The 26,838-nt window shown below is 37.9% G+C and overlaps 1 protein-coding gene across 8 annotated transcripts in view; it reads right to left on the bottom strand.

The window, feature by feature from the left end:
* The window catches only part of LOC130676538 (homeobox protein homothorax), a 263,375-nt gene that overhangs the window by 46,265 nt on the left and 190,272 nt on the right, over nt 1-26,838 (bottom strand). For all 8 annotated transcript variants that reach the window (XM_057482847.1, XM_057482842.1, XM_057482844.1 and 5 more), the window contains one exon: nt 15,048-15,124. In XM_057482847.1, the coding sequence (XP_057338830.1) occupies nt 15,048-15,124 (77 nt within the window). The remainder of the gene's footprint in view (nt 1-15,047; nt 15,125-26,838) is intronic.

The raw sequence follows: 26,838 nt of genomic DNA, 5'->3' as shown, positions 1-26,838 counted from the left end.
CCCGACTAAAATGTCAAGCCTGGAGGCGACGGTGTCATTATTGTAAATACAAACAAAATTACGTAATCTTATTCATCGTCAGACACAAAAGCTTATACAGAGAAAACCCATTGGAAATATACTACATTACACTATACTACACTACACTACATTAATAATAAATATATTAGAACTTTAAATTTCATTACTTTTGTTTTCAGTTCACAGTAAATAAAGGTCACTGCACATAAAATCTAATGGCATTATTATTTAAGTGATTGACATTTTCAAATAAATTTAAAACAAATTTCGAAATGCCATGAGCAAGAGACTCTACAATGAACTTATGAATATAATTCAATTATGTATATACTCAGTACAAATCTCTTAAAGTTGTTCCTTCTTCTGTTCCTGAAGAAAGTTAAGAGCAACTTAATGCCAAAGCGAGAATAAACATGCATTGTTTTACTACTGTGAACTTGCACTAAAACTTGAGTTAATACTTCTACTGACAAGACTATAGACTATATACTAAGAGGCCTGACATTTCCGGTTTAGCTCATCACATTTAATAAAATAATGGCCACTATGGGCGATATTTGAACATACTTTTACTATTTAAAATGAATATGTTTTACTGTTGGAACATATTCAATATGAAGTATTCACTATACGTCAAATATTATTTACGGAAATACTTCTTAGAAATTTTATTTATTGTCCTTGTGGAGTAAGTTGAAGGTTACGAGGCTTTTTGCAGTACAATTGCACTCCAAAGAGACAAGTAGTCCACGAGAAGAGTGTATAGAGTGGATGTAAATAGAAAAGTATGCACCGCAAGAACCTTTTTAAAATAGCGGTTTATGCGGCACCGGGTTGCCAAGGAGCTTATACTAGGACAGGAAGAAAAGTGCAACATGCGCCCGGAAATACGTGTATTTATTTTATATTATTATGAAAATATAATGCCAGTGAGATCTACAAGATATTTTTTTCTCGGTCTCATATTTTTTGTCTTTCTCGCGGTGGCGTTGGTCAGGTGCGGATTAAACCGACTTTTATATTTGCGTCATAAAAACTCATAAAGAGGAGCTTTAAATTGTAGAAAGAAAATATATTTTGCATGAAAAATGATCTTCAATGCAGATGATGAAGAAAAAACAAAAGACAAAGGGTATTTTTGCTGTAACACAGACGACATTTGTGCAAAGGATGCTAAAGAATGATTGATAAGTATCGGATCTTGTAAATGTTTCTCAGTTGGACCAATGAAAAGGCTTGCAGCGAAAGTAACAGTGGCATGTATGAAAGAGTATGAAGAGGTTCGTCTATAGCCGAGAAAGATCTAAAGAGATCAGAGGACTTTAGTAAACTTTGTGATTACAGAAGCAACGGCTACGGCAGTTACAGACCCAGTAACATACCGACAATTTTCATTTAGTGTTTATGCTTTATAAACCAAGACGCGGGTGAATGTTACACGATCACTGAATCATTGTTGGTGATAGATAGTGCAGCTGTTGCTTCCCAGTTGAGATCACAAGAGACAGAAATAGTTTCGCAACAATACGGAAGACCTTCAGTGTGATGGTTTTTCTTTTTGTTTTTTTTTTCCCTATGGCTTTGGCGCCAGAATCAAACGATCAAATAACTTTTTCTAGGTCAATAAACAATACCGTAGAATATCACATAAATCATGCTAAAAGTATCGTCATCACTTTATTTTACGACGAGATTTAATTCTAAATAATGGGTAATAATTATTAAAAATACCTGGGATTTTTTTTGCTGAGGTTAAAATTGATTAATTTTGTTGAGACAACGAGTTATGACAGCTTATAAACCCTTTATCATTATCCTTTGGATTATAAGGATGTAGATAATAATAAGACCAGTAGCTACGAGACTTTAAAAGTTTAGAAAATGAGAGCCCAGAAGTGCCGCGTTGTGGCTACCGTATAATTATCCAACCGACCTTTTACTCACGGCTGAATAACAAGCCGCCTTGGGCTAAAATTTCACAAATACGCTAAAATCCGTTGAAAAAATCACTTTAGCTGATTATAATAAGTCATTAACTATCTATTATACAGCTATTTATCTTCAATATAAATTTAATTGACGGGCTAAAGAGACGTGTATCAATTAAGGCATATCAAAGTAAATCCGATAGGTTTTTGAGTTTTTAAACTTTTTTGTTCACGCTTTTGTATGTACATCCAGTCGCTGGTTTATTTTTTGTTTCTATGCCAAGTCTTTGAGACCCTGGAATTCTCTTTCCCTTCTCATCTCGGCGACCTCATTTTTCCGTACAGACGATTCGTCGTCCCTCGCCCTCTGGGAGTTGGGTTCGACGTCACGATGTCATATCACCGGTAATTTTCAGAGGTAAGAGCGATAGAATAGAAAAAAATGAGGAGAAGAACTGAAAAGAATAAAAGATAAAAGTGGACGGAGGAAGAAAAAAGCAGCAACGATTATAGAGACAGTTACTTTGGTCTGGAAAGTATTTTTCGCGAATGGGCGGTCTGGTAACTGCCGTAATGTTACTGCTGAATCCGTAGTCCCGGTACGATGCTGTTATACGGGGGGTAGAAATAGCCCCCGCGGGGGTGATAGAAGCTACCTAATAGCTCACAGAATTGCCCCTGAAACACCTTTTTAATGAACTATAGCAACGGGAAATGAAAATGGGGAAGACGACAACTGTAAGGGTACTATTATGTTTCTCTCACTCATTCATTGTCTTTATTTCGCTTTTAAAACTCTTTATATATATATGTACAAATATATGATACTTCTTTGAGTCTCAGCGAAAGTTTTTTTATCGACGCTAGAAGCATTGTTCTCAGTCCGTGCTCCGTGTGCGCAAATAAACGGGTAAAAGAGAAATGAACAGAAATAAAAAAAACTACGAGTAGATTCAGGTAACAACTTTTGTCCGCCTAAAAGTTTTCTTATCGAAGGTAATTATTGGCGGAACTTTTGTACGAAAGATTTTAACTCCAAGTCAGCGAAAATTGAGTACCGCTCGTAAGACCAAAAAAATGATAAATTTATTAAAAATTAATTGACGTCTCAACTTTACACCAACAAACTCTTATTTTGTTACGTTTATTTATTATAAAAGTTTTTTTTTTTACATTAAATTGAATTGCCAGGAATCTATTTCTGTAAAAACGTGTAATTAATTATGAATTTAGTTGCGCAAACAAAAGAATAGCCGTGTAAAATTTGTCTATCTGTTAATTTTAAGTGAGATATATTCGGGCATCTGATGTAGAGATTTGACAGAAATTGATAAAAAAAAAATAAAAGAAATAAGGAAGGGAAAAAATGTGGAATCGCGTGCTTTGGAGAGTGGGAGTCAAGCTGGGCCCAGCGAGAGACCGGGCCGAAAACATTCCGGGGAATTAGACGACTCACGCCAGGAGATCACCGGAGAGAGGATAGGAGAGAATGATCCCCGAGGAGAAACGATTTGTCGGATAAACTCGTGCCTCTCATTGTAATGCGAACTGGGATCCTACGAGGGAACTACTCCAAGTGACAAGGTTAAAAGTGAAAAATTTAGTACGGCTAGATTACATTATAAAATTATTTTAAATAATAAACTTCATCCGTCTGATGATAAATTATCCATGCAATTAAAAATATTTAATTTATTTAATACTATGATGAATATTTATAGCTCGTCGTTATTCCTTTTATTATCTTTTGCTCGAGAGATTTCAGGATTACAACTGTAGTCTAGTGTTTACGAGGCCAGAAACCCCGATTACCGTTCACTAAGACAATTTACTTATTTTCTCATAAAAATAGGTGACCCAACAAAGCCGCAGTATTTTTATCGATAAAAGATGAAGCTTCAGCTAAAGAAAACAAAAAAAGTAAAAATAGAAAACTAAAACTCTTTTAAAAAACTCCAAACTCACTCTCTTGTTTTTTTCTCTTTTGCCAGTCTCGGATTTCATTTCTTTCACAAACGCTACGTCATCATTTTTCATAGACTTCACCCTTGTTCCAGGAGTAACGGGAATAGCTTTCACAAGGGCGCGTGTATTTCAAAAAAGCTCTTTTCTTCAGCGTTACGATCGTTATAACAAAAAAAATATACATCCATCCATTTATTCCATGAATATTTTATAGCAAATAATAATGGATTACAATGAAGTAGAAATGGTCCATTAATGCTCAGACAATTAGTGAAACATGAACGGAAAGTAACGAACAAGGAGGAGTGAGCTCGTGTATCGTGGTCCGTGATTTAGAATATTCGGTGGCGGATGTTAGTTATTGCTCGCCCACTGCGACGTCATTATGTCATCATTATTCTCCTTTGCGCCTGGGCAACTGACCGTTGACAGGAGGCGCGCGTGCGCCCAAAGAACATCACTCACTCACACTCGGTCCAGCCAACTCCACGCAAAAGTTATCATCCACTTTGAACTCTGATGTACACATATAATACGCCGAAAAAAAATGACAGATCCATCTCCAAAGTGTGATGATGAGAAGTATGTTTAACTTACGTATAATCCAAACCGTCAATGCTTAAATATTTATCACAGCTGAGTCTCAATTGGAGTTCCGGTGCCACCCACTCTCTTTTGCTTCGTTTGCTCAGCAGAGGGACCACTAACTATTAATAATATTTTACGGACTACACTTTAGTTCAATTTAAATTTATAAATTATTATTATTAGTGATTACGATGATCATTTCATTCTTATATTTATTTTTTATTTTTGGCTGGTTGACGAATCTTGCTTGACTGATGCTTCACTTTCGAGCGATTCAGATTCCAATTCGAGGATATCCCTCGCCATGAGAAGTCTCCGAGGAAATCATTGAATATGCAACTTACGAAAATCCCCGGATATTGTGTTTTATTATAAACGGGAGCGCTTGCAAGAAAGGGGGAAAAAAGTTAAGGCTAAAGAAAGACAGATACTTTATAGTTTGCATCGGAATATTTTTCAGATTCGCGAATTCGAAGAGAGTCCCGGGGGAACCTGAGCATATCTCGGGTTACATCCATGTGACGTGGGGTGTCGTGCGATATACCCAGCGATACGTATAATATAATTCGATCCTATCGTCAAGGGATCGATAGACACCACGAGACTTCACTTTTCGACTTTATTTATTTTTTTATTTTAATGACACATATAATACATACTGCTGAAGTGAGTGTTGAAGACTGAAAATTATTTGGATTCCCGAGCGAAAGATAATCGCGTTCACCAAGTGCCGTCGACAAGACGGAAATTAGAAGCTGCGAAATTGGATTAAAGGACCGAAAAGAGAAGAGATGGAAATAGAGGTGAGAAATTCGTTTAAAATTTAAAGATAATCGAAAGGGTAAAACTGGGTCGTGACCAAGAACACGGGAATTCGCTTTTATATACCTCCATGCTAAAATATCTAACCCCATACTCTCTATATCTCTAACCTATACTTGAATACCTTTAGTGAAATAGAAAGAGAAGGAAACCCTGAAAAGGAATGGGAGAGAAACTGTGGTACATAAGCTCTCTAGTGCTTCGTGAATTATAAATCGCGTTTCTCGTGTTTTCGGGCACTGCCAAGTCGGCTTTATAACGCCACCGAAAACCCTGACTAGGTGAAATTGAGGAAGCCAGTGGAAATGGAAAGCCCTTTCTCTCTCTCTTTCTATCATTCTATTCTGCAGAGGAATAGGTCGTGGCTGTATAATTAGCCAGGCGTTGTAATTAGCGTAAATTGTTTTCTCCCCTTTTGACTCAAAAACTTTTGACTCTTGCGCTATTACTATCACTATTACAATTACTATTACTATTACTGTTACTATTACCCACCTCTACCTAATACAACATTCATTTCATCCGTTATTCGTGATAAAATGTGTAGGAAGAAAATTCACATCAACTAGTGGATGCTTGAAAGTATTTTAAAAGTAAAATGGAATAAGGTAAGCTGAGTTAAGTTGATGATCATGCTCGCCGGTGAGGGGGCGAGGGAAGTATGAAAAGCATCAAGAGAAGGTAAGAAGGTCTTTTCGGTTTTTTTGCAGTGAGATATACGATTATCCGTTTACCTTAGACACTGCCGAGACGGAAGCTATAGCATTCACGTAATATACTACCTAATAAAAACTTAGTTACGGCTTGTTCTATCCCTCACACTTACTTACTTGGTTACTTACTTACTTACTTACTTAGTTACTAACTCTATCCTCGTCTCCTATCTCGAGCGGCTCGCGTAATTGTTAGACTGGCCATGTTATGTTGTTCCTACCTACCTATCTACCTACTTGTACTACCTATACCTCTGCCATATCTACTCGAGTAGAACAGACGGCCAGGGAAAAAAGTAACTAAAAAAATACTTGCTGGATATTCCAAGGCAGTAAAGTTTAACAAGAAAGAGATAGTTGGATAACCGGATGGTTTTTAACAATTTTCTTGGGTCGGCGTCGTTATCGGATGTGTGGTCACAGCCACCGGGTCTAGAGTCTCCAGACAATAAAGACTCTACGAGCCATCAAACGGGCTTCTGAATGGTGTTACTAAGACTCAACGAACCTATAACCATATTCGGACGAAAGAGGCTTTCTGGACGGTCATTTTTTGTCCCTTTTCCCTTTTACTTCTCACTCTCTTTCAAAACTTTCCCTTCGCTATCTGTAATTCAGGATGTACGAACGATTTGGTTTTATTTACTGTTGCGGTGACGAAAATTCGATAATCATTTCATTAGTCTTTCTTGGATGAAATAATTTTCAGGCTGTTATCTGTGGCAGAAAATTGATAGATGATGTTCATTGTCTGTTTTGATGGAATTTTTTTATGAACGCGTGGAACAGTGGAGTGAAGTCGATTGAAAGAATGAAAAATAATCAACAGCAAGGTTGGGCGCATATGCCTCAACACGAAAAGAACATCATAGTGTTTTTTGGACAAAACAAGGGTGAGTTTTGTATGGATATATTTATATATTGTTTGATGGTGAAGTTTGGTTGTGGTCGTAGTTGCTGTCGTTGTAGTGACGGCGCGCACCACGCACACCGCTTCGGGGGTCGTCTGATTAGGTCGCAGCAAAACATCTGGCAGCCTCCCGCAGGGCTTCCCAAACGACAATCATCCTACAATCGTGCGAGGTAATGCCCCGAGAGATGTCTCCATCTCGTGAGACGAGAGAAATGGTGGGTTTCTGTCACCACATGACACAAGATGGATTTACGGACTTCTTATCAAAAAATTTATATATAGTCATAAATAAACCTCCTAAGTGAGTTTATATGACTGTTTTATAAAAACGAAATTCTGCTCTAAATCTCTCTGGATGAATACTTATTTATGTAGAGCGCATGCTGATCAAAGTGTAAAAATGTTCATTTGTGAGTTGGAGGCAAGAGAGATTGTTCTCAAGAACACTGAAAGAGTTGTGTGTACAGCCATCCCTTTGCATAAGAGACACACTGATAGTTACCCCATTTGACGTTAAATGAGGAAGGGGGACCTACATCCAACGACAATAGATCCTTTGGTTAAACAAAAAGCGTAAAAGAAAGAACTCAAGTCCGGTGTGGTTGGGATAAAAGAAAGAGCGGCAATGATGAAAGCATTGTCCCTGTTCAACGGTCTCTTCGCCGCTGAAGGAGCCTCCGGAGGCAGGCCACCTTCCCCAAGAAGACTCATTTTTTTTCTTTTTTTTTTACCTCCAAGATCCCAGGACCAACGATAACAACGACAACGAGCTACCGTCGACTTCGCTTCTTGTTCATCCTGTTGTTGTTAACGTCGACGTAGCCCAAGATCACTTGCTCGGCGCCTCTTTGTCGCGCACAGAAGAAAACTGTTCCCGGAAGCGCCGACAGTGTTTTCATTGGTAGATGAAAACGACGGGGCTGCTGCTTCTAAGGTTCCCGTTGTTGTTGGGGTGATCCAAAAGAAAATGAGAAATTTTCCGAGCTTTAACAGAAGCTGCAATTGAGGCTTTTGTAACGGAATAGCTACGAGAGTGTTTTGCTCGCTCCTGAATAGCCTTCCAATATATATAGTTATATAAAGCTACTGAATGGCAACCCTTGACTCATGCTAGAGTAATCAACACAATAATCCGCTCACGCTAAATAAATACCGGATATCTCTCGTGTCCAGGGGCGAAACGCTAACCCTTTCCTAACGCAATCCCCGATGATCGATCATGATTGACTAAAGGGTTTATGCGAGTGTGGGTTGGTGTGTTTCATGTCATCGTCTGCTCATTTCGTTGTCGCTGTTCGTCATTATGAACGAGGGTATATCCGAACGAGTGCATCGAACGACTCCATCTATCTGGTGTTGGTAAGAGTGCGATAGACGTAAGAAAGTAGAAAAGCACGTTAGGGTTATGGTTCCCCTTTTACGGTGAGCACAAGTTGATTGTTATTCCTTGGGCGAAAACTATTTACAAAGTCGGGGCTAATGGCATCAAGAGATTTAGCTTCCATATGCCTTCCCTTCTCAGATTCTCGTCGTCGCCCGTTGCATTAACGCGCCAACCTGATCCTCAACGCACTGGCGTGAGCTCCATAATCTACAAATTTGTTTCTTTTCTATAAAGTATTATTGCTATTAAATATTACTGAGAGTAATGATAATCTCAACCGGATTATAGGATTTCCAAGAATTGATTTCAAATAATTTGATATTGTCTGTAAAATTTATTTTTATTAGCAAATTTATTCGGTAATCTTATTGTCAGAATCATAAACTTGTTTCAACCTACGCCAGTGTGATAATACGAATATTCAACGAGCTTAAAGTGAACTGAGCAACTGATACGATGCGTATACAAACAAACAAGTTTAATACGAAAATACGTACCAACAGATGTGTGCAAGCACAGTTGATGCAATTTCTTTATTTTTTTTATTTTTTATTTTTCTTCGTGTACTCGAGTGGGTCGAAAATATATGTATATTGAGCTGCCCGATCTCCTAACGCTACTAGTGATGATCCTATGCTCGTGGAGACACTGAGAGAAAAGGAACGTTGAGATGCGTAGGTGCACACCGGAACGTGTTTAATTCGATTCCCGGGATTGGAGTGCCGTCTTAGTGTCCAACAGTCGTACTGTCCAACTTACTGTCCACTTCTCCTTGTTGTGTAGTCTCTGATGGTGTAATTCGAATGCAAATGCCGGATGTCAGATAAAAAATAGGGCCCCGTCGGGTACGCCCTCGCCAAGTGCCTCGCACAAGAGATAACGAGTTGAACAAGTTGGCTTTCTCATTGGCAATAAACACGTTAAATTATCTGTTCGATTCTGATCGCACAAAATGTCTTATAAGATAACCACAGACGATCCCAGAAATTAAATGATTTTATTTCTTTCTTTGTTAACCTTTGTTTTGGTTTCTCGTTTCCAATCTACTTAAATTGTTACTCACGAATCCAGTGGAAACCCTCGTCTGCTTTTAGTTCGTGCATTATAACTGGGTTTGTGTGCAGGGAGCACAAATGGAAAACGGATTGATTAATCGTAGTAATTACCGATCAGCCCCCGCTAATTAGATATCCGACTCTTACCCCTGGAGGCCTCTGAGGGTTTGCGTTCTCGCGTTGTGGGGCCAGTGGATGTTTCTAGGGCTCCCTCACAGACACACACACGCACAGACACACCAAGAGTGAAGTCATGAGAAGAAAGGGAATACAGGGTAAGAGGGTTGGTGATTTTAGCAAAGGGATGAAAGCGGTAGAGAGAAGTGTGGCGGTAAATGAGATTGTTTGACGGAACTAACCAATAAGCTTAGTCCTATTTTCTCTTTTATTTTTCCTCTTAACAATGTTTAAGTCCGCATGTGATCGTGGGTGAAAAGCACACACGTTTGTAAGTGGCAACATGTGGTGATGAAGTACACATAATCGATTGTCGAATACTGACGATTATTAGCACGAGTTAATAACACGCAATCCGAAAATAAAATAAAAATTGATTGCTACATAAAAATAACGTTATAATAAGAACAATAATAAATTTAAATTGAATTAGATATCGGCTGGGGTATAAAAATTTAATTTACAAAATGAGGCATCACTTTAACTCTACACTGAAAAAAATAATCGCTAGCTGCTAGCGATTTTTTTCGTTAGCAGCTAGCGATTTTTAATCGTTAGCTGCAAGCGATTATTTCGCTAGCGGCTAGCGATTTTTTCTTTAGCAGCTAGCGATTTTTAATCGTTAGCTGCAAGCGATTATTTCGCTAGCGGCTAGCGATTTTTTCTTTAGCAGCTAGCGATTAAAAATCGCTTGCTGCAAGCGATTATTTCGCTAGCTGCTAGCGATTTTTTCGCTAGCTGGAAGCGATTTTTTCTTTAGCAGGGAGCGATTAAAAATCGCTTGCTGGAAGCGATTTTTTCGCTAGCGGGTAGCGATTAAAAATCGCTTGCTGGAAGCGATTTTTTCGCTAGCTGGAAGCGATTTTTTCGCTAGCAGGTAGCGATTTTTTCTTTAGCAGGGAGCGATTAAAAATACTATTTTTATCAGTTAAATAAATTTATAAATATACATATTCATATATAAATATATATTTATATATATATAAATATATATATATATATATATATATAAATATATATATATATATATTTATATATGAATATGTATATTTATAAATTTATTATATATATTTTTATATATAATATAAATATATATATATATATTTAAATATATATATATTTAAATATATATATATTTATATATATATATTTATATATATATATATATATATATACATATATTCATATATATATATATATTTTAATGATAAAAACAGTATTTTTAATCGCTCCCTGCTAAAGAAAAAATCGCTTCCAGCTAGCGAAATAATCGCTTGCAGCAAGCGATTTTTAATCGCTAGCTGCTAAAGAAAAAATCGCTAGCCGCTAGCGAAATAATCGCTTGCAGCTAACGATTAAAAATCGCTAGCTGCTAAAGAAAAAATCGCTAGCCGCTAGCGAAATAATCGCTTGCAGCTAACGATTAAAAATCGCTAGCTGCTAGCGAAAAAAATCGCTAGCAGCTAGCGATTATTTTTTTCAGTGTAATAACTAGTAATTTTGTAAATTTATAAACAACATATCCGGTTGACGATTAAATTTACAACCTGTATTTTGCGCGTCGGTGAGTTCGGCATGTGATTTTGTAAAACGGAATGTCTCGTTAGCAAGTCAGTTACATCGGGTGATTTGCGCGTGCGCAAGTACCTGCTGTCCCATCGTTCGTGGTTTTACAACGATCTAAATTACACCGGGATGCACAGTTATGATGTTAACGACTGTACACTATATATACAATATAATACGCTCTCACGAGGTCCGTGGTAACAGTGCGCCTGAGGGCGATGTGCGGCCACGAACTGCGTCCCTACGAACTGACTGCCATAGATATGTAATTTTCCTGAAGCAATGGTGGAATATCATCGGCGAGAAAATGAGAAAATATAGCCTCAGGTAACTTGTCTTGAAATCATTAGTTCTCTTGCGGAACTCCAGAAGCTTTACTTGCTATTAAGTACATAGCCTCTGAAAAGAACCACTGAGAAAGAATCTACCAAAGAATTTCAATCGCAGATATCGTTTGTCTTTGTGCGTGAAACTTTTCGACATTGATTGAGCGATTCATCAACTTGTATAACAACGTTACCTACTTCATATCCCTGCACTGGCTGGTGTATAGACGTTACCGTAGAAAATATTCTACACTAATGAAATTATTTTCTATCTCGGGAGCAGAGTAAATAAAAATTCTTTTTGTTATAAATATATATTTATACACATGTATAGAGTAAATATATACTGAGATACAATATATATAGATATAGAGAAAGAGCTCAATCAATTAAACGTTTTCCGTCTGACGTGAGGATATTTTTCATTTGCGAGAAAAGATGAAGAGATGGCACCTGGCGTAGTAGCGTTGTGTTGCGTGCCAAGTATCGCGACGCAGAGTGCCGAGAACACCAATAAATAACTTCTGGTTTATTAGCCCCACGGCTTTAGTCTGCGGATGACATACGCGGGGGTGAACTTAAATGCGCGGCTGAATTAGCACGAGTATTAGTACAAATTTTCAACTTCGCGCTTGTTGACTTTGCGAAATGCATCAGTGCCTTTTACACATCGAATGTAACATGAATGATTTACATAAATAATTATATGTTACTCGAAAACTATAATTTATTACCCGCCTTTAGTATTTGAATTCTTCTTACAAATTTTTTTCAATAAATTTGAAAATAAAAAATAGGAACTGTTACCGAAATAAGTTTGGGTGCTGCATTATTTTGTCAGAATTTATGATTTTTGGTCAATCAAAGTCCCGTTTTTCATGCAAATTGATGAGGGGTGACAAAAATTACAGAGTATTCCAAGAAAATTGATTTAAGTACTAGAACGCAGGCCATTTTCTCGGATAAACATGAACGAGCACGTGCAATGTTTAACGTACATCGTATACAGGGTAACAAGCTGGCAACGTTTCTAACTACTGTCCGGGTTGATATATGTGACGGAAAATTGTGGGCGAGAGCGCGCGGGAGTGAGAAAAGCTAACCACCGGTATAAAGTGAGAGATACGCAATAAGGAATTCTTGTTAAAGATATATAACAACTCATACACATACATGTATACTCATGTATGTAAAATGAGCAAAAGCTTCCTCTTTTCATCCGGCAATTATTTTATCCGCAAATTATTTTGTTTTATTATTTTCATCTTGATTTTATTTTGTGTTGCGAGTAGTCCAATTAGCGGGGTTATTTCTAAGCCGTCCACGGTGATTCGGTATCCTTCTATTTAGTTTCACTCTGAAAAATAACAACAGCCAGCAGCATCCACACCAAACCACATATCCCACATGCTCTAATTACATTACGGAAACATGAGTTTCCTTCATAAAATATTTCATGAAACGCGTTTGTCGACCAACGAAGGAATTTCTACGAGTCTCTACAGAGCTGCGCGACGATAACAGCGCCAGTATGAACAATACAGTTTAATTGTATATTATTTATTCTTACAAAAGGTGAATTTGCAATAAGTTTGAAGGCTATTTCAAGATCCCTTTTGTTTGAACGTCTTTCGTTTTCGTCCCAATTATCTATCGGTGAAATATATATGAAGATTACAACTGTAAAATTGAAGCAATTAAGATCACATGTGAGGATAATTGCAGACTATCGTAGGCGAAGAACGCAACTGATGGAGAAGCAGCACTTAAACAACGAACAAAAAGCAATGCAGCATCACAAATCCCGTAGGGATATTAACTCGACACGGGAGCTCTCCTTAAACTTGATTTGTGCTCAATTACTACGCATCTACTTGGGTCGGCCTTCATCCACCCGCGTGTGTGCACATTCATCGGTCTCTCTCTATCTTTGTCTCTAAATGCATCGATCTATCTCTTTCGTTAAAGACTCCGAGTCTTTCTTATAAAATATCTTATAACAAACTTTTGATATTTCTATCTTTCTCCGATGATCTCTCGTTCTTTCTCGCCTTCATGTTGTTGACTGCCAGTTTCTCTTCTTAGCATCGATGATTCTCTTATTATAAACCTAAGAAGAAGCGCAGAGGAGGAGCATAACGTCACAATTTTATTTATACGCCAACCGCCCGTGGTTCTCCCGCCGCAACGTTTCTTTCTCGCTCGGCCATCCATTCGCTGCTTTATATCCGCGTGAAATAATCCACGTGAAAACCCAGAGATACCAAAATAAGAATAAGAATAAGAATAAAAGTTTAAACAAGATTAAAAAAAAAGAAGAATATGCTTTACGAGACATGTTAAAGCCGAAAAACAAAATCAAGTCAAAATTATTTTCATCCTTCGCCCGAAGTCGCAGAATGAAGTTTTAAAGAAATATATTTTTTTAATAAATCCCCGAAAAAATTATTGTCCCGTTATTTACAACGCAATGGATAAATAAAGAAAAGCAAAGACAAAGACAGAGACAAAGAAAATGAACAAAAATATGTCTGTGTTTAATTTTGTCAAGATGACGCAGGTGCTGCGGAAAAACATTCATCAGGATGTGATAGTAAAAGCTGAAATGGATCAACAAACTCAAACAATTCTCTTTTACTCCTTAGTCTGCAGTGTTAACATAAAAGCCCTTTTAATGCCAGCTCTTAACCAGAGTCTTGGTCTTAACCCTTTAGCATTCCTTAACTAAATCTGAATCCACAGGATTAGTGACATGTGTCTCGAGACACCAGTGTCACGGTATATTTTTGAACACAAAAATATATGATACATTTTTCTAAGAATAAACAGACTTTTTTTAAAAATACTCGAAATGACACTTTATTGCAAGATATATTTATAAATTTTATTACACTTAAAGTGTCTCATATTCGTTGAAACAACGGCCGCGAATATAAAATGAGAACTCGTGAATTAATTAAAAGAATGTCCGACAATCTTAAGTATAAATATTGGCAATAAGATAACGATTGAAGGAATTATTTAATTGTGTATAATGGAAAAATAAACTCTCTGTATTATCATTTTACGAGAATCTCAATTCGTGGTTTTGTATATTTAAATTTCGTTTCGGTCCAGATATATACGAAAAATCATAAACTCGATAATATAATAGCCAGTGCGAGTCTCTCTCACACTTAACTTAACTTAACTTATTCTTTCTGTTCTCCTTTCCATTCACCAGTATGTGTACGCACATAACAACACGCCACGGCACTTGAGACAGGGTAAGATTAGCCGCGCATAAAGTGCCTCTGTAATGTTTACACGTCCGCTATCTGAAAGTGCCTCACCGACTTTATAAGTTCCGCAAGTAAAATAGTTGCGCTGGTACATATAATTAATTGGCCAGAAGATCGCGTCGAGATTTTCTCGCTTCGTTACTTGTAAATATATATACGTAAATTCCATGTAATCCACTAGCATTCCCTTTTAATATTTTACCTCAAATAATTGACCTCATCACTTGACCATTTTTACTGGCCGGTTTCGATAAAAGTCGTCCTCGATTTATAACAAAATAAAAATAAAAATAAATAAATAGACTCACCAATTATTGACTTGAAGAATTGTTAACCCCGTGTCCTGAGCCAACTGTTTCTTTTGATCTTCCGAGGGATATGGATGCTAAAAAAATTAAAACAAAAAATTTTTATTAAAATTTATGACTCTTTAAATATATATTAATAATAGAGCAACATATTTTTTTCGAAATATATTAAATTATCTCAAAATGTTGACAACCGTATGAAATTAATTAAACACAGCATTCATATACATATATTATAGTATGGCGGCAATGCGGCGCAAAAGTAGAGATAGAGGTATAGTAGAGGTAGATTCCGTATTTCACTGCGGTAGCATGCTCGCCACCACTGTTCACTGACACGATATGGCATTGCACACAGGCAGGTAGAAAAAAAAAAGTAAATAAATAAATAAAATAACGCATCGTATAGCTGTATAGATAGAACTATGTTCACCACGTTACAAGCTCGCTGTATACCCCAAGCGCACCTGCGAAATATTATTTATTGCCCGGGAAAAACGAGTGCACCAGAGTGAATGCGTCGTCGTCGCTGTCGTCAGTAAAATGCCGAGAAAATGGAGACAGAAAATGGTGAAAAAAAATAAAAACAATGATAATAAAAAATGTGTGTATGCAAAAAGGAAAAAAATTTATATATATAGGTATTAAAAGAGTATATAGTGCGGTAGATATCCAAGTTTTATCAGGAAACCACATCGGCGCAGATGTGTGTTGCGGTTGTTTCCAACAAACGGTTCTTCCTTGCAACTTGTCATCTTAGTCTGTCTTCCGCATGAATAGTGTCTACGTCCAACGGGTAGATAAGATCAAATAATACTTCGTGATGACAGTATCGATGGATAAAAGTACGCAGTTCAGTATCTCAGGGCGAGGATAAGAATCGCGATATCGAAAACCCAGATACCCAATAATATTTATGGAATAATAAAATAAAATAAAGTTAAATATGTTTATTAAAAGACGAAAAAAAAGGAAACCGATATAGTCGGAAAAGCTGAGGGCCAGTCGGCTGCATGGTCGGCCACATAAAAGCGCCGACCACCGTGTCGGTACCGCATCATATTTTTACATAATTAGCACGTGGTGCTGGGCAGTATTACGTTCCTCCACCTCTCATATCCAGCTACTAGTTAGTCTACGAGCATCACTACACCCTTTTGTCCCCAGTTTTACCGTTGGTCTGGTGGTGGCGCGCGACGCGCGACTTTTTGTCCGAGACCCCTGCGGTATTTTTGGAAACCGCGGCAACGGCCGCAGCCCACAAAACCCCAGCGCCGGTATATCATGTTTCTTGGAGGCGAGCCACGCTAGTCATCGCCATCGGTTCTCTCTGCTTCTGTACTCTGTGTGTGTGTCTCTATATATTACATGTATATAAGCTTGTCTCCACTCTTCTTTATACCATGGCATATATACACTCCCTCTTGTTTTGTACCACAGTGTACTTTATATTATACCAGAACGATCTGATCCGCAACGCCATTCTTATCCTAATTAAATCAGACTAAGGTATTGTGTGTTTTATACAAAAAAAAACAATAAAATAAAGTAAAAGGCTTTTTGAATAATTGAAACGTCAGCTGTTATTTTTTTTGCGGTGGATGAAATGTATAAAGTTACGAGACTTTGAGAAAGTCTGAAGGATTAGCTTTTAAAGATAAACGTTAATCTATCATGGTTAGGTGGAACAGGTGACTGGGTCAACACTCGTATAGCTGTCATAGCATTGGTCTGACCCCAGAGACTTTGGGGTTTACGCTCGGTGTTCTAGGTAGCTAGAAGTCTGGTAGAGTACAAGTCGGACGCAGTAAATAATGCGCAGGTGTACCAAACTTGGAAACTCGACGGAAGTAACGATGAAAGTACGCGTTGCCCGTTCTATCTAGAGAACTAACGCTCTCGAGTAGAAGCATATATACAGACAGCAACGAGAGTTTGTCGGGTCTCCGGGGGCGCACGATGGTCTGTTGTATGCATAAAACAATCAAGATAATTGTCGAAGGCTCGTTGCCCAAGGGGTGCGAGGCCTCGTCTCGCCCTAGGGATTTCACGATGTCCAAAGTGTGAGAAAGAGAGGCAGAGAGGAGACTTGGAAAACAAGCAACGAGACCGAGGGAAAGAGCTATCCAATTACATTGAAAACAATAGTCTTAAGTGCTGGCATGGCAGAGCAGTACATGAAGCTTGCGACGTCGACGCTTTCTGGGGAATCACATTCAACCCCGAACAAATATCCGCCGATATGCAGCGCCGCGTTGGTTGCTTGAAATCGAAGCGTGGTATCTTTTGTCAAGCGAACTCGAGGAAAAAAGAATAATAAAAAGATAGTGTGTAAGGGTGTGGAGACAAGGTCTCGAGCGGAGAAAACGGAAGGGAGAAATTAACCCATTTGAATTGTCGTCGTAGAGGGGTGGTCGGCTAAATAAGCGATAAAAGGAAAATGAGCGGTAAAAAGACAATATGAAAACCATTTAGGTTGGGTTAAGTTGGACCTTGGTGGTATAGAACTGAGGAAAATGAGCGTTAAGGGTTGGGTGAATGTGGCAAAGTGTGTAAATGAGTCTGTACTTTAAGTCGATTGCTTGCCTGCTGGAAGACTACCCCTTATTCGCGGATCGCTAACTGTCTTTACCAACAACCTTAACACGCCTACTATACTCTCATTCAGATAATTTATAAATACAGTAGCTATCTGTCATTTTGAGTATATATTATATAATATATACTCAAAATGACAGTGGTCTCTTAAAAAATTATTATTATCACTTTATTCGGTAAAAATCTGTTGACGTTCAGCGACTTATCGACATGGGTGGGCCGACGTCAATTTGCGAGAGTCGTTTAGCGATGCTGAGCTCAACTGCTGTGTCAGGACATCGATGTCGAGCTAGCTGATGGGTATTGGTAGTGCACGTTTGCAGCCTGCGGGGACGCCAGGGGAAAGAGGAGAGGATAAATGGAATGATGTGGAGGAGGAAACGGAATGGGGGATGATAGCAAGGCATAACGCGACGGGGACTCACGCGGCGCTGAATGACACGTCGATGACGACGACTGCTGACTCTGGCTAACGAGCGGGGCGTGGGAGCCACCGGAGATCGCGCCTCGTCATCACGCGCCTCCACACAGTCGATAGAGACGCGGAAAGGGTGAGTCAGGATGCGAACAAGGAGGTGGAGACAAATGTGAATAGAGGAATAGAATGAGACAGAGATCAAGAGAGAGGCTGCCGTAGATATTGATAAAGGAACAGAGGCTGAGAGCGAGGAATAAAGACAGGGAGAAGCACTCTGATAGTTAGGGGTTGTCTCGACCGAAAGGATCTCAACGGGATTACCTTGGTCGAGCGATTTGACGGAAGAGAGCTCGTGAGCAAGCTAGAGCTTCTGACGACCAAGGACTTCGGGGAGATGTAGGAGAGGAGAGTTGAGAGCAGAGGCCGTCAGCGTGTCACTCACCCTTAATGCCTTCATTCCATCTGTCCTCTCTCTTTCCCTCTTATCATCGTCGTAAGCAGCAGCAGAAGCATGAGCTTCACCATCAGGATAGAGCATTTCCATAGGCAATAACCTCATTACCTCGTGGTTATTCAATTTGCGCGGTAAAATCCTCTAATATGCCGTTATTACCGTCACTTGAGCTACGAGAGGGATGATAATGGCTTTGGCGTTTTTTATTATTTTTTTTTTCGCCTGGTCTGCATACTCCGATGGATTCTTTAAATTTAGACAAGAGAAGCCTCTGCCGAGACAGTTAATAACCCCGAGGTAGTCGTAGTCACTGAACAATCACAACTGGAATTGTCTTGAGTGGGAACTAAAATGATTGATGTTGTTTTTAAAAAATAATTCCCATCACAAATGACGATGAGCATCTTACGGCAAGCAGATATAAACCCATGAGTTAAGTTGGACTGAGACGGGTGTAGTGTGTAATTGCAAGTAGAGAGATGGCCAAGGTTTATGTATATGTATGTATTGTGGAATGCCACGCGGTATGCGTACCAACGCGCCTGAGGGTTTGCCTCGATACGAGATAGATAAGCAACAGCTACGTGTACTCGAAGATGGTATGCCAACCAGAGATCCTAACTCGTCACCCAGCCGAGACCGAGTTCCATCTGTCGGCGGTATTATCTTCCTGAGAATCTGCCGCGTCATTGCGTACACGTTAAGTTACCTTTTAATCCCTCATTCCTAAAACATTTTAATGGTCGTGAGGCTCTCTGTTGCTTGATAGAAAAAGAAATAAACTTTTTTTTAATCTCTGATAAAGCAAATGCTTCGTCATTGTCCATACATTCAAGATATCAATTGGATTGTATTTTAATATTATTATTATTATTATCATTATTTTTTTTATTTCGTAAGTGACCGACTTTGAAGACACCCTTAAAAATGATCCGGTGAAACAAATCGATCCAACGAATTGGTTTGCCGAGTCAGGGCGTGGTTGAGCTGAGGCTCTGTGACACGGCCACCTCAATCACTGCGTGACGCCCAGAGCTGTCATTATCACGCGACCCTGTCTATCCAGCGTCTACATGAATACCAGGCGATCCTCTCGCTTACTATCCCCAACTCTATAGACGAGTTAGAGGTCAAACTCAACACCAGGTTCGTGACGATTTGAGGTTCCGAATCCTAAATGACAATCTGTGTCTTGATATATATGTGGACATGGATATGGATGTGTGTGAGCGTGCGAGGGTGTCCTCTATGGCAAATGAGGACGATGACGCCCAGTCGTTTCGCCTTGGGCCCTAGTGGGTCGTGTCGGATCTCTATAGAGATGACCAAAGTTCATTGAGGTGGATTAGCAAGATGTAGAATCAGCCGAAGGAAATGGCTATTTGGCGACAAAGACTTGGATCTACACCGCTATCGGCGATCCCTGACCTTGTCGGCTTTGTCTTCCAATTTCATTGATTAGACTCTCCTCCCGCTCACTCGCAGCTTATCTCCGTGATGCTCTTGGTTGTTTTCCCTCCCATGTCCTCGTATCCACGCGACGACCGTTCGATTGTACCGCACTAATGAAACGACCGAGGGTCACTTCGAGGACGAATCCCGTGTGCGAAAATAGACTGAGCTGATAACTTATTGTACACTCGAGAGTTTACGATACAAATGTTGTCATCAACTAAATTAGGTATATAACTTTTGTACATAATGATAGTAATAATGATAAAAAAAAACTTGACAGATAGGTCGTATGACAAAACGATTTCCGAACTATGTAACGTAAATGTTATTATTTAGTATATTCCTTCTAATTCTCTCTATCGAGTTACATCGCCGCCCCGCAATTGTGGGAATCGAGATAATTATAACGTCCGTAGTAGTTTAGCTACGGGGCGGACGCGTCGAGAGTGCCGAGTGCGATTGCCCGCGGCAGCAATTCTCGGACTCATGCTCGCACGCCGGAACCTAGCAATCATCCCCAGTCAGTCTTTCAGTCAGTTCTGTTGTGTACTATTTAATTATCCATTTAGAGCGTATAATTTTCTACACGGCGTACGTCATAGGGGTGAGCACACGTTCCTCAGATACATAAACCCTTAGCCATAAACTTGATATAGCGTGGGAGTCCTCACATTTATTTTTAAACAGATCTGTGACAAAAAATACACACAACTCATATTTATACACTGTAAAAAATCGCCGGGGTAAGTCCAAGCGGTGTAGGTGTTAAAATCGGCGGTGTGAAAATAACGCCGCTGCCGGTGTAAATATTCTTTACCGGTGTTAGAATATTTTACTTTGTGAATATTGTTACTTACTCGATCACTATACTTGTTAATAAATGATTTCCTTTATTTATTTTCATAAAGAACTGACATTTTTTGTGATTTATAATCTTTAAAGTTAATACTCTAAGCGGACGCAGTTTACCCAACTTTTACAGCGGTAACCCCGCTTCTACACCGATATTACTCCGTTTTTACACCGGTTATCCCGCTTTTACTCCGCTTTTATACCGGTTACCCCGATTTAACACCGGTATTTTTAACACTGGTGAATTACTCTTCCTACACCGGTGTAATTTTATTTTAACACCGGGCGGAGTTAAAATGAGTCCATTTTTAACACCGCTCTTTTTACAGTGTACTCATACTCATACTTACAGCCGTTTAAATTTTCCGCAGGATAAACTTTTGGAAAATAAATTTTTTAATGATACTATCAACACATGTGAATATTTAACGCGATGGCAGAAATAACCTCGTAAAAATAATGAAATGAAAATACCTATTACACCCTCAATCCCTCGTCTTATTGGGGAAAAAACGATCAGCTACCCTCTTAACCCTTATAAAAGAAATAGCTGCTAGTGATATTGACTATGGCGTGTAAAGGGATCGTCGATGCGTATACCAACAGCATGTTATTTTATTTTATATATATATTTTTTTTCTTCAACACACCTTTATTCCGTACGGAATTTTATCATCAGTACATTCTCGGATGTTTTTCTTGTCACACTTGCCCCTCAGAGAGCAAAAGAAAAAAAAACACACACATACACATCGTTGACTCCCCGTTTAGTGTCAATTTATTCGGGATTTCCGAGATTCTCAAGGTTTTTCCCATTCTCCAACTGGTACGATCAGCTCTACCGCCCGTTTGCATAATATTGTATTTATTTTGTCTTGTAAACCCCACACGCGCCCTCATGTGACGCAGCCAGCCCTTTGGAATGGAATAAACTTGGAGACTATCTTCCCCCTTCTCTACTCCTCGTTTATAGATCGCCGAGCTTCAAATAGCCTATATACGGAAACGTTACATGGGAAAATCTTTCAAGAGACTGGTAGTCAGACACCAGGCAATTTGGCTCAGAGGTTATTGGATCGACCGCCATCCAGATATTCTAAGCCATATTGCTCTATACATTCTTCACCACCTTACTATGTAATTTGTTGTTTTATTTCATTTATTCCATACATTTACGGGTTTATTTATTTATTAGATGACGACTGGCAGGTAGATTTGAATTTTATGACGACATTAAATCAACATTGAGTACGTTAATCTAAAGATTTTTAAATTCGTGTACCGTAAATAGATATATGTCTATATATATATATCCAACAAACAAGAGAAATTTCTAGTTGCAATAAAATAACTTGGCACAAGAGTGATTGACGTTTACAAAATGCTTGAGGCTCTAAAGGAATCGATTCTGATTGGAGTTTATTGTTAGGAAAATTCGGTTAGCATCATAAATATAAATCTGTCATTACAAATGCAGAAAATGTATTTTATATTGTTGTGAAAGCGTTTGTTGAAACAATAATAATGATAATAATGATAGTCGTTTATTTATTATTGTTTATAAGTAACCGATATTAGTAAATCATGTCGATTTAAATATAAAGAGAGCTTTCGAAATATTACTTTTAGATATTATGAAAACATCAACGACAAAATATGCATGCATTCGAACATGTCGGGTGATTGCCAGAACCGCGGACTATAACTCGAGGCTACTTAAAATTTGTACTGCAATTTATAATAATTTTCTCTTTATAAATATCGATGAATAATAATAATTATTATTATTATTGTTGTTTTTAGTCGTTTGGTTTAAATATTAAAGCAGATTTATTAATGGGATCGAACTATTTTTATAATATTTTTCCTCATGTCGAAAATGTTAATCGGGCATTTAATTAGTGACAGATTGTTTGATTTTACAGACCGCGGGGATCTATTATAAAATAACGAGAGTAAAATCGGTAAAATCGCATAATGTACGATCTCGATATGTTAAATTTTGATATCTCTGTAATGACATATTTATTATGATTATAAACATCATTTTATCCTCTTTCATATGCACAAATGGAACCTGCTTTTCTGTCATTGACAATTCCCGATACGTTGAATTTTCAACATACATAAATATGAAAATATAAATGAATTGCGAATGCTGCATTTTATAATATAACGAGCCCTCAAACGCTTCATAAAATAATGATATCAAATAATTGAGAGTAAATTGCAGAAATAAAAAATGTGAATATTAAAAAAAAATAAAAAAAATAAAGATAATAAATAAATGAGATAGTAAAATAAAATCGTGGAATTTAAAAGCCGGATTGGCGGATGGTATAAAAACGTATCTTGATTACCTTGAAATATTTAAGTTACGGTGACGGTCTATAAAATCTACGAAATCCTGAAGCTATGAAGTGTAATTTTCGGCTTTTGCCGTTGACATAAAGATTATTAGAAGACTCAGACGACAGGATAAGTTAGTAAGATCAGCCGGCATCGGATGAAACGCAAAAAGATATGATGCACACATTTAAAGCTACTTTATAACCATACAAATGACATCCGATCATTAATGTTATTTAATATCTCGTCATTAGCGCGTCCTAGTGATACTTAAAGAGTGTTTATGTCGCAATGACCACTACTTTTTGCTCAATAAAAGTTATAACTCTAAATTACAAAATGGAACTTGCAAAAAGTCTTCTCGATACAGATTGAGATCGTTACGTGAATGAACGCAACAAATGGCTCAATCATCTTTTATGTCGTAAAATATACCAAACTTTGTGTGATAAATATACATATATACCCCGCAATTTAACTTTAAAAAAAAAATATATATATATCGCAACGAATGCAGCTCGGACGAGAGATGGGGAAATGGTGGACAGGAACTCAACGCATCCAGTCGCTGAAATTGACAGTCGGATATTTTTATGCGAAGCCCCATTCGATATAATCCGTTTGCTGTTTTATGGCTGCGACGCCAGATGACATGGCACATATTAATTTTTTTCTCACTACACGATTTTTCTAAATAAATAAAATTTTCTATTTTCTCGTCTACATATTTTAACGATCGCAATAAGTGTACAGGCAACAGTGAATAAAAGGACAAATAATTCCGGTCTTCTGTGTCGGCACTCAACAAACCAGAGCGCAATAGAATATTAATTAGTCAGTGGCAATTAAATTGAGGAGACTACTGAGAAGCACGTACGATTGAACTAGCACTTGATGGCCATAGTGTAGAGTCTGGTGGAGTAGTTGGTCCAGTATTCTACTCACTAGAGCAATTATGGTAGAAACTATACGTCGGTACTCTCCTCATCTCATCTCATCTCGTCTCGTCTCGTCTAGTCTCATTGCATCGCATCCCATCGAACCCACACCCTCATCCGTCGCGCACAAATGCACTTTGCTGATCTTATTACCCCTCGAGACTCGTTGGGATGAGCCTCCAATTTCTAGACAGAATTCTGTCTCTCACAGCCTGATGGATGTACCAGATTTCTCTGTTATGCGCTCACGTGAATTAATTCGCCTATTAATTATACATTCAGGCATAGCATTTAATAAAGCTATTAAATGGTAATTTAATAAAAATACATGGCCATCAATGAAATAAATACATCGTATACATAATTTTGTAACGATCGAGAGATAGAGAAAGAAAAAGAAAGTGACATAAATGGCGGGATAGTTACTTGCGATTATTTACTGACTTACATATCGAGGTGTTATAGTTTAGAAGGCTCTTCACACGTTGTGTAGGTTTGTACCAACAGACGTGATATAGAATATATGAATAATAATGGCTGTGGTTGTGTATTACGAGAACATGAGCGCCGGCGCTGATCCCGATGGGGCCCACACACGTTTCTTCCCAATGTATGTATATATCTATAAATATATCTATACATATATAGCAAGATGTATGTGTGGATAGGATATATGTGCAGCGTGGACCCCCGCATTGCATGATACATCGGGAGTCATATATATAATATATACATATATAAATAGACTGTGTGATTCACTATGATTAGCGTTATCTGCAGCGATTGGCTCGGCATGTCATCCAGATGCAATCAGAGCTCGTGGGTTATTTCAAAATTATACTGTCACACCTTCAACACACATTAATAATATCTGTGTACTTGTTGTGTGAAAATAAACAGAGAAAAAAATTAATTGCCGGGATTTGTTTATGGGCTGTATTGATAATCAATTTATAATCAAATGTATTATACATGATAAATAATTTTAATTGACGGCTATTATGTCAACGTTATATCATTTGTATTTCTTATGCAAATCGCGGTTATTGAAGCTTAGAAATTTTTAATTGATCAATTTAATTATTCGAGGTGTTGGTAATTTTTTAAAAATTAATGATATGGTAATTTTTATTTAATTGACTCTGATTATTTTTGAAGGAGAGTAATACGTTGATAATTACAGGACTAGAAAAATGTGTGATGTGGTATGTGTGCGTGTGTGTGTTGGGCGAAAATATATAGTTTATGGCGAGGCTGCAGCATGCGGTGCATTAATGCGGCTGATTGGCCGTAGATCATCGCGACAGCGTTTACCCTCGACGAGCAGTCATCGCGCTCTTTATTAAAATATTGGGTCACCCCCGAGCATAATAAATCCGCGCAGAATGTTTTTGGTAGGACTATACACGAACGTGATATCGGTTTAAAAGAGAAGATTATGGCTTTTAAAATATCATGTGGGGGAGTAGTATGAGGAGATGAAATAAAATAAAGTGAAGTTAAAAAATAAAAAAAATAAATAAATAAAGAATTGAGAAAGGGCAACTGCAGTCTCGTTAAGGGTATCCTTTCACGGCCTAAGTGGACTTCGGGTTCGTTAGGCGTTCACGGATGATCGTAGAAGATGAACGGACGTGAGAACCGGCGAAAGAGATGCATCAACTTGAATTTTTTCACTCGAAAATAAATTATACGTATCTGTCATAAGTATGTGTCAATTTTTCATCGTCTTTTAAAATTCTCATAATTTTTTATTAATTTTTAAAATTAAAAAAAAAAATTTCTTAAGACTGAATCTACACGGAAAGAAATTTTCGTTAAAAATTACCGTTAAATTCACTGTAATCGTGGGACATAATGCGGCGCTTTTATTTATTACCATTTTTGAAATAAAAATTACGAAAAAATTTATTTATTTTGTGATAGACTTCACAAAATTTACCGAAAACCGAATAAAATTTACAGTAGACTACGGTAAAATTTATTGAAAAAAAGTTTAAAATTATCTCACTTACCGACAAATGATTAGGTCGTGTCATTCGTCCCACGAATACAGTGAATTTAATGATAATTTTTAAAGAAAGTTTCTTTCCGTGTAGTTCTGATTAAAACGTTGATTTGTTTCATTTTGATAAAACTTGTGATTGAAAATAAAAGGGTAAAATTGTAAACATAAAAGATATTTACCGGAAATGTCAAGATTTCATCAAGCCGGGCATAACAACGTCGTCTATAATGCCAGGAGACCGTGTACGTCTTGATGCATTGCGACGACACGCTGGCTAGCCGTGTCACCACCGTCCGCATCGTGTTTTAACATATCTGTTTACACGCCCGTTAATCATGTCGACGTTGCGTTTACGCGGTCCGAATCGTCGAGATCGCGTCGACGGGAAACCCAAAAAGAATCTCCTGTTAGTTTATGCGTCCGCGTGAGTTGATAGAGTGAATCAAATATCATCACGTCTGACTTTAGTGATGATAGATATCAATAATAAACTGATTTTATATTCGAATCGTGGTAACATTAAAATTTTATGACTTTTATTATCATTTTTTTGCTACCCGAGTTTTTTGTCTCTACAAGAGACCAGAATATTTTCGGAATTGAAGAGCACCTGATTATACTTAATGTAAAATAAGAAAAAATATGAGAAGATGTATAAAATGCACGTGATATTTATAAGCGGATCGATCAAAGGTTTTTGCACTCGGCCTTGATAGTCT

Source organism: Microplitis mediator, chromosome 10 (assembly GCF_029852145.1).
Source record: "Microplitis mediator isolate UGA2020A chromosome 10, iyMicMedi2.1, whole genome shotgun sequence".
NCBI classification, from domain to species: Eukaryota; Metazoa; Arthropoda; class Insecta; order Hymenoptera; family Braconidae; genus Microplitis; species Microplitis mediator.
Note: the sequence above shows the minus strand (reverse complement) of the source record. Positions and strands in the feature narration are given on the sequence as shown.